At 31.6% G+C, this 11,563-nt stretch overlaps 1 protein-coding gene across 1 annotated transcript; it reads right to left on the bottom strand.

Moving 5' to 3' along the window:
* Positions 1-206: 206 nt before the first annotated feature.
* On the bottom strand, positions 207-6,409 carry LOC132735411 (deleted in malignant brain tumors 1 protein-like). Its single transcript, XM_060722353.1, has 6 exons — positions 6,281-6,409; positions 3,693-3,780; positions 3,411-3,570; positions 2,750-2,910; positions 688-849; positions 207-436 (listed from the first exon to the last, which is right to left on the bottom strand). Exons 2-6 carry the CDS (start codon positions 3,754-3,756, stop codon positions 264-266), a joined length of 720 nt encoding a protein of 239 aa, XP_060578336.1. The 5' UTR covers positions 3,757-3,780; positions 6,281-6,409; the 3' UTR covers positions 207-263.
* Between the last annotated feature and the right edge of the window lie 5,154 nt (positions 6,410-11,563).

The following is an 11,563-nucleotide window of genomic DNA, read 5'->3' as shown; positions in this document are numbered from 1 at the left end:
TATACATATATACATGTATATAATACAAAATACAGAAATAATCTGAGTCCCTTAATAACTCCCAAAACGGCAAATTTAAAATGTTGCAGACTCGGTTTGATTGAAAAAATGAAAAAGGGGAGCTAGATCATGGATGGTAGTGGTAAATGCACAAAGGGTCATTATTCGTATTTTTGTGAATAACTTTTCTCTGGTCAAAAGTCTCAAAATTATGTTAGGGTTCACATTTTCAAAAGGAAAATGATTGAGTTTATATGCTAACCCTACTGACACACGTACCTGAATCCTTGCATACGGCATATAACATCTGCAGCTTCTTTGTGTATATTTTTACCACACAGTGTTCCCCAGGTGTCATTTACAAGAATTTCTACTCTTCCATCAGCAAGTCCGACACCATTTACAAGCCTCGTACTAATTATGTCTAATGGAAAGTCTGAATGAAATACAAATTTAAATAAATACACATGCACTTGACTTTATTTTCAAGGATTTAATAAAAATATGTTTTCATTAGATATTATTAATATGGAAAAATATATTATATTACGTATGCTTGTAACTAAATCTAGTTAGAAAAGATATTTGCACTAATAATAATTAATATTAATACTTCATACTTAATGCAATATTGATATTGATACATAATTTTGAAATCTAAATGTAGCTTTACTTTATTAAATTTACCATATTGTGAACATGTTATGGAAGACGGTGACCACGCCCCGTTTACACAAATACTCGTACTGGAGTCAGTCTGATATCCCTCGTCACATGTTATTGTTATTATTGCTCCATCTGTTGATATTGACCTAGCTTGGCCATTTTGTACACTCACAATGCCACATTCTACATTATAAATGTTATATGTATGTATTAACAAAATTCAAAACTAATCGTATATCGTCTAAAAATGTAAAAGCTATCCTTTAAGTGTGTAACGTGTTAAAACTATCCTTTTAGTGTGAAACGTGTTAAAGCTATCCTTTTAGTGTGAAACGTGTTAAAGCTATCCTTTAATGTGAAAACGTGTTAAAGCTATCCTTTAAGTATGAAACGTGTTAAAGCTATCCTTTAAGTGAGTAACGTGTTAAAATATCCTTTTAGTGTGTAACGTGTTAAAGCTATCCTTTTAGTGTGTAACGTGTTAAAGTTATCCTTTTAGAGCAAAACGTGTTAAAGCTATCCTTTTAGTGTGAAACGTGTTAAAGATATCCTTTAAGTATGAAACGTGTTAAAGCTATCATTTTAGTGAGTAACGTGTTAAACTATCCTTTTAGTGTGTAACGTGTTAAAGCTATCCTTTTAGTGTGTAACGTGTTATAGCTATCCTTTTAGTGTGAAACGTGTTAAAGCTATCCTTTCAGTGTGAAACGTGTTAAAGCTATCCTTTTAGTGTGAAACGTGTTAAAGCTATCCTTTTAGTGAGTAACGTGTTGAAGCTATCATTTTAGTGTGTAACGTGTTAAAGCTATTCATTTAGTGTGTAACGTGTTAAAGCTATTCTTTTAGTGTGAAACGTGTTAAAGCTATCCTTTTAGTGAGTAACGTGTTAAAGCTATCCTTTTAGTGTGAAACGTGTTAAAGCTATCCTTTAAGTATGAAACGTGTTAAAGCTATCCTTTTAGTGAGTCACGTGTTAAAATTATCCTTTTAGTGTGTAACGTGTTAAAACTATCCTTTTAGTGTGTAACGTGTTAAAGCTATCCCTTTAGTGTGAAACGTGTTAAAGCTATCCTTTTAGTGTGAAACGTGTTAAAGCTATCATTTTAGTGTTAAATGTGTTAAAGCTATCCTTTTAGTGTGTAACGTGTTAAAACTATCCTTTTAGTGTGAAACGTGTTTAAACTATCATTTTAGTGTGAAACGTGTTAAAGCTATCCTTTTAGTAAGTTACATGTTAAAGCTATCCTATTAGTGTGTAACGTGTTAAAGCTATTCATTTAGTGTGTAACGTGTTAAAACTATCCTTTTAGTGTGTAACGTGTTAAAGCTATCCCTTTAGTGTGAAACGTGTTAAAGCTATCCTTTTAGTGTGTAACGTGTTAAAGCTATCCCTTTAGTGTGAAACGTGTTAAAGCTATCATTTTAGTGTGTAACGTGTTAAAACTATCCTTTTAGTGTGTAACATATTAAAGCTATCCTTTTAGTGTCACGTGTTAAAGCTATTCTTTTAGTGTGAAATGTGTTAAAGCTATCCTTTTAGTGAGTAACGTGTTGAAGCTATCATTTTACTTTGTAACGTGTTAAAGCTATTCATTTAGTGTGTAACGTGTTAAAGCTATCATTTTAGTGTGTAACGTGTTAAAGCTATCATTTTAGTGAGTAACGTGTTGAAGCTATCATTTTAGTGTGTAACGTGTTAAAGCTATCATTTTAGTGTGTAACGTGTTAAAGCTATCATTTTAGTGAGTAACGTGTTAATGCTGTCCTGTTATTGTGTAACATTCAGAAGAAACTAGAGGATGTTAAATAATATCAATACTATACTTCATTAATGTTCCTTTATAAATTCATAAAATATAATGCGTATGTTATAGTCGGTTTATTTATTCATATGAAAACTGAATATCCTTTTAACTTGTTACTGCCTTCATGTATTCTATAGCTTGACACATTAGACACATAGAAATTATTTCCCATGATCTTTATTCTAACTACCAAAACCTTTTTGCAAGTTTTAAAACATATTTGATGAAAGTGACCTAAAAAAACTTGACAACAATAAACACGAACGTACGATGTTTACCTGAACAAATTAGTCCGACATCTTTTGAGTGAGTACAAAATATATTGCTCTCGTATGAACATTGGCGTATATGAGTCTCAAAACCGCTACACTTGAATTCCTGAACAAATACCGGTCCATACCCAGGACCATAATATCTTTCTGTAAGTATTGCTGATAATCTGAAAAGAAATTCTTCTTTTGTTGTATAATATGTATGTTTTATGAGGTATAACATGATGACATATGTTGACATAATGATTCTTGAAAGTAATTATATGACTTCCACTTTGTAATAACTTCTTCAAAAGACGAGAAATATTGTTGGTTTAAGCTTGAATGCGAAACAAGTTCTGGCAACTTATATTAATCACTTTCGAGTCCGCTTCCTGGAACCAACCAGTACTTATGTCATATGAAGAAAACATGGTCGTAGGACTCGAACCCATGATCTCTGAGTTGAGAGGCAGACACCTTAACCACTAGGCCACCGCTCCCCTAGGAGTAAATATCTGGAAAAAAGTGATCCGATATTAAAACATGACAGAGTTATTTTCTATTTTCTCTAAAAAGGTTTTCTAAGACTTATGCGCATTCAAACATTTAGAAACAATTATACAACTGGAGATTTATATAGCATGTCTAATATCACCGGTGGTTAATTTAGAACAATAAATATTACCGCGGGTTTATTGTTCTGCATATTACGCTGGCGTCATCGAAGTCGAAATCTTCATCACATACAGTACCCCATACTCCATCAACTTTAATTTCCACACGACCTTCAAACAGGCCACTCCCTTCTGCCAGTCTTACCTCAGTCACATCAAGTGTATTGCCTTCTAAAATAAGCAATGTGGAATAAAAATAATGATAGAAAAATATCTTAATTTATCTCAAGATCACAAACATCGATAAATTGTTATATGTTTCGTATAGATTTATAAGGATAGATAAACTTTACCAACAATTCTGTCAAATATTATCTGTTGACATAGAAATAAGCTCAGCTGAAGAACTATTCTCATGATTAATGCATTTCGTCTCTGTACCTGAAAATAAAAACAGTATTAACTTAACTCCGACTTAAATCCAGTTGCGATACATCTTTACATTGAATAACTTTTAGACTTACGCTAATTCTTTACCTGTGTTTAATTAAAATGACCCAACTCTATATTTGTAAAACAAACGAATCGCTTATAACGTTTGTTTGAAATATCGGTATAATTATCTAGATATTCAGTAATTTAATGTAATAATGTGTTTGATTTGTATCTCATAAGTTTAACTAATATGTTATATCATTGTCATATGTTAGATGGGGACTTTATTTCAAAACTTAGGGGGATGGTTAGGTTAGGGCAAAATATCTCGAATATCTGTAATCATGTTAAAATGCAATAGAAAAAACATATGAACTTACCACAGAATCAATTTCTAAAGTAAGCTAAGGAAAACATTGTTTAGATGAATAAAATCAGAGACAGATTTAAAATTTGTTGAAATAAAGATAAGTGTAGAAACTACAAGTTTTAACAGCTTATCCCATTATAACATTTCGTAGTGTTTTATCCAAAATTCAATGCAAATTAAATATTATCAGGGAAACACAGGTCGACAACAGTGTTGTCATTAACAATTTCAGTATTGATCATCCTAATGTTGTTATTCGCTTCATTTACAATATTAGTTTACTGTTGCTATTGTTCTTTACTCTTGTTTTAGTCAACATATTGAATAAGACTTTCCATTAACCCTTACCATTAGAATGTGATTAATAAACACAAGGGTTAGCGTTAGTAAGTACAGTCGAACTTAAAACGTATTAAATTGTTATTATACTACATTATAGATCTCGCTAAGATAATGACAACTTGACAAAAAGTCAACTAATTAGATTTAAACTTAATAGTTAGACACTATGTAAATATTGATATTAATGACCGTTAAACAATTTAAGCACTAAAGACTAACATTCAATCATTTTTTCAATTGAATACAAATACATCGTCTATGTACCTGATGTTTAAAAACAAGGAAAATATTTTACCGATGAAGGTATCCTGTGAGACATTTATAATATCTTGTTTAAAATTAACATTTATACCATCTTGTTAATAAATGTCATTTATATTTTCTTGTTTATAATTGATATCTATACTATCTTGTCTTGTTTATAAATGCATTTATACTTTCTTGTTTATAATAAACGTTTATTCTATTTTGTTTATAATTCACCTTTATTCTATCTTGTTAATAATTGACATTAATACTAACTTGTTTATAATTGACATTTATATTATCTTGTTTATAATTTGCCTTTACACTTTCTTGTGTATAATTGAAATCTATACTATCTTGTTCATAATTGACATATTTAATTTCTTATTTATAACTGATATTTTTACTATCTTGTTTATAATTGACATTTATACTATCTTGTTTATAATTGCCATGTATACTTACTTGTTAATAATTGACATAAATACTATCTTGTTTATAATTGACAATTATACTATCTTGTTAATAATTGACATTTCTACTATCTTGTTTATAATTGACAATTATACTATCTTGTTTATAATTGTCATGTATACTTGTTTGTATATAATTGACAATTATTCTTCTTGTTTATAATTGACGCTTATACTTTCTTGTTTATAATTTACATTTATACTTTCTTGTTCATAATTGACATTTATACTTTCTTGTTTATAATTTGACAATTATACTATCTTGTTTATAATTGAATTTATACTTTCTTGTTTATAAATGTCATGTTAACTATTTTTTTTTAGAATTGACATTTTACTTTTTATTATAAATTATTTTAGCTACCTTTCTTGCAAATACATACGATGCAAAAACAGGCAAACAATGTCTTGTTAAATGGCTATATTATGCAGGCAGATACCAAGTCATGTGTTTTAATTCGAAATGAAACTATGCACTATGATGTAATCAAAGGCAAGTAAGACATTTCGATCCATTTATATCTCTGGTGATTGACTTTTCAATGTTTTAATTTTATAAATCCTTATTACATGACTACTCGACCTCTAATCAACAAAACACTCAAACCCTTATCTCAATACATTAGAGAAGATCTCTTTAAAAATAATCGAAAACATAATTTAAAAAATGAAATAAATAGTGTTAAATCACTTAATTAAATCTTAAAGTAACGCTTTCTACTTTATACTACATTGTTTGTTGTTTATCTTTCATCGTAAACTATACAACATTATTAAGTAATTGCACATTCGTTATATCGTAAAATATAGAATATTACTAATTAATTGCCCTTTATCTACTATCGTAAAATATGCAACAGTATTTAGTCATTGCACTTTCGTTTGAACTTTATTGGAGATGGAAATATAAAAAAAGAATAAAAAATATTACAAAATGTGAATTATATCTAAAATTACTTATTCCTTAATTTTTGATAATACCCGGTATTTTGGTAATCAAATCCCATATTTTTGTCGAGAAATGTTTATTATTCAATTAGACACAGATAAATTGAATAAAGAAAATAAGACTTACCTTATTAGCACATAATATAATCCTTTGATTAGTGTACAGTAGACAGAATAACAGAACGAATTAAGATTGGTTAGTCTCGATAACTAGGAAGTAAAGATGAAAAATCTATAGTAATCTTTAACTTGCCACCAGAACAAAACATTTTACAAATTAAGATGGTAATTTGAGACAATTATTAAACTTGCTAGTACCCTTGTTATTGGTAACATAAAAGTCGCCATTTCGCTCGCCATTACATCAAAGTGACTGTCCAGACTTAAAAATTTAAATCCAGTCTAAGAATGCACCAATATCGGGAGGCATTGCTCATTAAGAGAGGAAATATATACTCAGCCAAAATTAAAATGACCCATTTTATAATTTTTAATACATGGATCTTTTTATATTGTCGTGTTAACACAAATCTATTTGTGTATATAATGTAAGATGTACAAGTAGTCTTTGGTTTATTTGTTGACCAAATTTTACATGCATTGAATCATGCGTCCCCTTAAAAAAGACATTTAAGTCGTTATGCTCGTGCGATTCCATTGAACACATTTGGGACGATTTAGGGCGGCATGTTCGAAGAAATCATGCAATTCACATGTAAATGACCTGGAAGCGGCCTAACAAACTAAGTGGGACAATTAACCTGGGCCATTTATACAGCGTAACGTCAACAGCTTATGCCGCCGTATTACAAAGTGCATTGCACAGAAAGGTGGACACATGCGATACTGACACATCTTTTTGAATCTTCAGCCTTTTTGTTGGTTGGTAACACTCAAACCAGTCATAAAATACAGCTGTGTCCTCAAAAATTAAGTGTGATTTCTTTTAATTGATCTCTGTGATATCACTCGATTTTTTCCAATAAAACAATTATCGAAGTGACTTCAAACTATCAAAGTACGTCAGGAAAACATGATTCTTAAATACAGACAGAAGAAATAATCAGAATGTTTAATGATTCTAAAAACCTAGATGGAAATGTACGATGGGTACTTTTTTGGCTGAGTATATATATCTTGCACTAACAATGGAATCAAACACCCAAAACACGTTACAAAGAAATATGCATAAAGCATTTTTCTCGTAAACATATACCAAACATTGTAAGCATGATTACTCAATACACATGAAAACATCAAATAAAAAAGGTAACATACGTCAGTCAATGATAAAGAAAGTTAACATACGCAAGTCACTTATACGCAAGGTTACATTCGCCAGACACTGATAAAGGGTGGTAATCTACGTCAGTAACCTATAAAGGTACAATAGTATGGACACTGATAAAGAAAGGTAACATCCGCCCAGACACTAAGAAAGAAAGGTATCAGCAGACACTAGACACAGCTATGAGATACAATGGAATCCGGAAACCAGTCCCTAGCTCTTTTTTGAATCGATCCCTTGGTTCTTTTACATGTCCAGTGTATAGCATTTATACATGCAAGGATGATTCAAAATTGTACCAGTTATTGTTAAATGTTGAATTCTGCTTAAGGCGGTGCTAGGGGCGTGGGCGGTAGTTTGCACTTGACAGTACCGTCCATGAACAGGCTCAATCAAACCGAGCCTGCAACATTTTCGATTTTGCCGTGTTGAGCTTTCTTAAGGGATTCTTATTTTCTCTAGTTTACCAGGGTTTCGTACCAGTTTACCTCTAGGTAGGTGGGAAACACTGGTAATGTTTCTGAATAATCCCAAGGTTGTTACTCAGGATCGAACCCGAAACCTCAGGAGTGAAGTTAGTGACCTAACCAACTGAGCTATCGCGCCAACTCGACACCGATAAAGAAAGTGAAGATACATCAGCCAGTGATTAAGAAAATAACATACGTCAGACACCGATAAAAAGGTAACATGCGTCAAAGAGTGATACAGAAAGGTAACTTATGTCAGACGTCGATAAAGAAAGGCAACACACCTAAGACATCATTATAGAGAGGTAACATAAATTAGACATCGATATAGAAAGGTTACATGCGTCAGGGATTAATAGGGACACCGATAAAGATAGGCAACATGCGTCAGACATCCGCACAGAAAGATTACATTAGCTCGACACCGATAAAGGTAATATACGCCAGACAGTGATGAAGAAAAATAACATACGTCAGACACCGATATTGAGAGGAAACATACGTCAGACATTGATAAAGAAAGGTAAATATTTAAGACATCGATAATAAGACGTAAGACACATCAGGCATTGATAAAGAACAGTAACATATGTCAGACACCGACAGAGAAAATTGACATACGCCAGACACCGCAATAGAACGGTTACATACCTTAGTCACTGATACAGAAAGTTATCAGACGCCAGATACCGATAAAGAAAGATAACATATGTCAGACATCGATTAAGAAAGGTATCGTACGCTAGACACTGATAAAGAAAGGTAACATACAACAGACACTGATAAAGAAAGGTATCATACGCCAGGCACTTATAATAAAACTTTACAAATGCCAGTCAATGATAAAAAGGTAACATACCACAAACACTGATAAAGAATGGTAACATAGCCCGAAACCGTTAAAGAAAGGTATCATACATATTGCAGGCTCTTACAATAAAAGGTAACACATGCCAGACACTGATAAAGAAAGGTTGCATACAGAGGAGAAACATATGTCAAACACTGATAAAAACAAAAACACGCCATTGAGTAAAAAAGGGAAACATGCGTTAGAACATAATAAAGAAGGAAAACATGTCAGGCACAGATAAAGAAGGAAAATGTACGTTAAGTACTGATAACGAGGGGTTATATAGGAAACTCCTGGTGTATAATGAAAGCAAACAAAAAATATCGAAAGGAAATACGTTATGCATTGTTAAAGAATGGAAACATACGTTAAGGTGTGATATAGAAAGGCAACACATGGCAGGTACCGGTAAAAGGGAATCATTTGTCAATGTATGATATAAAGAGAAACCTAAGTAAGGAACCAAATTTATATAAATCTGAAATATACTTTTGGTTTATACAGAATTTATTTAGTTCGATTGTGTAGATAGCGGTAGGCATATTATGATATAGGCTCACTTTCGAATCAGTTCCTTGAATCAAGCAGTACTGAGCAATGAGTGTAAAGTTTCTTGCTCAATGAAACAACAAATTGCCCCTGGCGAGTTTGAACCTATGCGGCTAGCAATCATTAGATTACTAGTCCGACGCGTCAACCACTCTGTCAATGCAGCAACTGAAATATACTTTGATTACTGATCTAGACGAAAAACTTACAAAGCATTGATATAACAAGAAATTAAAAAATATATACATTGTATAAAGAAGGAAAATACACCACAAGCTCTTATAAAGAAGAGGAAAACACATCAATCACTGATATCGAAGGTAAACACAAGGGAAACATACATCAAGCACTAATAAAACAACGTTATGTACTGATACAGAAGGTAAACAAACATAAGTACTGAAATGAAAGTACTAAAATGAAAGAACAAAAAAACGCAAAATACTGATGTAAAAAGGTAAAACACATATAAAGAAATCAACATACATTAAAACTGATATAAGAGGGAAACATACGTTTACTAGTGTTATAGTAGAGAAACATACCTCAAGCAAAGATAAAAAAGTAATGCACGGGGCAATCATTGGTATAGGAAGGAAATATATGTTTAATACTGATGTGGAACAGAAATATACGTCAAGCAGTGATAAATAAGGGAAACATTCGCCAAGCACTAAAATAGAAGGGAGAAAAAAGATGAACACTTATATAGCTGAAATAGAAGGGATAAATACGATCACCTCTGATATAGAAAGGAAAAATACGTTAAGTACTTATAAAGAAGAAAAAATAAACAACCTGAAAGGGAAACATAGCTAAGAACAAATTAGAACTGACTTATACATCAAACACAGAATAGCAATGTAATATTATGTTAAGAACTGAAAAAGAAGGGAAAACCATATCAAACATTATAAAGAAGGCAAACACGTGTTTAGAATTGACTTCGAATTTATATATTTTACGATGATATTGACATAGAAGGGACATTCACGATACGCACTGAAATAAAAGGGAAGCGAAACATTCGTTTAGAAAAGATATAAAAGTTAAACTTACACTTAGTACTGATATGAAATGGAAACACGCGGTGAGCACTAATAAAAAAGGGACAGATATAGAAAAGAAAGTCACGTTTAGTTTGATATAGAAGAGAAACATATTGTTAAGTACTGATATAGAAGAGAAACATATTGTTAAGTACTGATATAGAAGAGAAACATATTGTTAAGTACTGATATAGAAGGGAAACATATGTTAAGTACTTAAATGGAACTAAAAGATACGTAAAGTACTGGGAAGAAGGGAAACACACGTTATGGAATGATACAGAAGGGAGACACGCGTTAAGTACGTAGGTAGAGCAGAAACTTGAAAGATAAACATACAACAAATACTAATATACTAGAAGGAAAACATACATCTAACATTAACGTTTAAAGGGAATATTGTCAGAGCAGTTTAAATAAAAGGGAACATCCCATCCTGCACGTACGTCAAATAATTCATACATCAAGCACAAACATAAAATGGAATCATCAGTCATATACTCTTACACCCTCATCGCCCAGTCCCGGCAAAATTCCTATATAATATATATGTATATTGTTCTACCTCGGATCGCCCGAACACCGATCGCTCGAACTCTCGAACCTGATCTCTGGTCCCTTCGGCAGATATATAGTGAAAATCACACCTTTTCGGTCGAACACAAAAAGACAAGTCGACATGCTCTAAATAAATGACAGTCGGCGACACATGTTTTTAACACTTCGTGATTATGACAAAGGCAATTAAGGTTAATTGATACAAAATAAGAGGTGATGTAACCGATTTGTTTGTTACAATAATATTGTTTATTTGCCGTTTATGGCAACGATAAAAAGAAAAGAACTTGTGAAATAAGTGAAATATGCAAAAGTCAATAAAGAATGACGTTTATCCGGACGGCTTTAATTACAACCGTAGTTCATGTAACGTGAATTGTAATAGTATTATGTATTTATAGAATGATACTTGTACGTGTGTTTATTTATTAAGTAAATGACTACAAATAATTGCTGCTGTAAAACTTTTTCTTAAATATTTCATTATTTTATTTTTTAAAATTAAAAAATCCCATTATAAACATATAAATATATTTTGAACATTGTTCAACAAGTTTGATCTGATTGCCCAATCGAACTCAACCAATTACAAGATGCATGCATATAGATTAACACAACATACCGTTAATACTTGGAAACACTG

The sequence above is a fragment of the Ruditapes philippinarum genome, unplaced genomic scaffold (assembly GCF_026571515.1).
Source record: "Ruditapes philippinarum isolate M1 unplaced genomic scaffold, ASM2657151v2 ctg3603_1_1_1_1, whole genome shotgun sequence".
Taxonomy (NCBI): Eukaryota; Metazoa; Mollusca; class Bivalvia; order Venerida; family Veneridae; genus Ruditapes; species Ruditapes philippinarum.
This window is presented reverse-complemented; position numbering and strand designations above follow the sequence as displayed.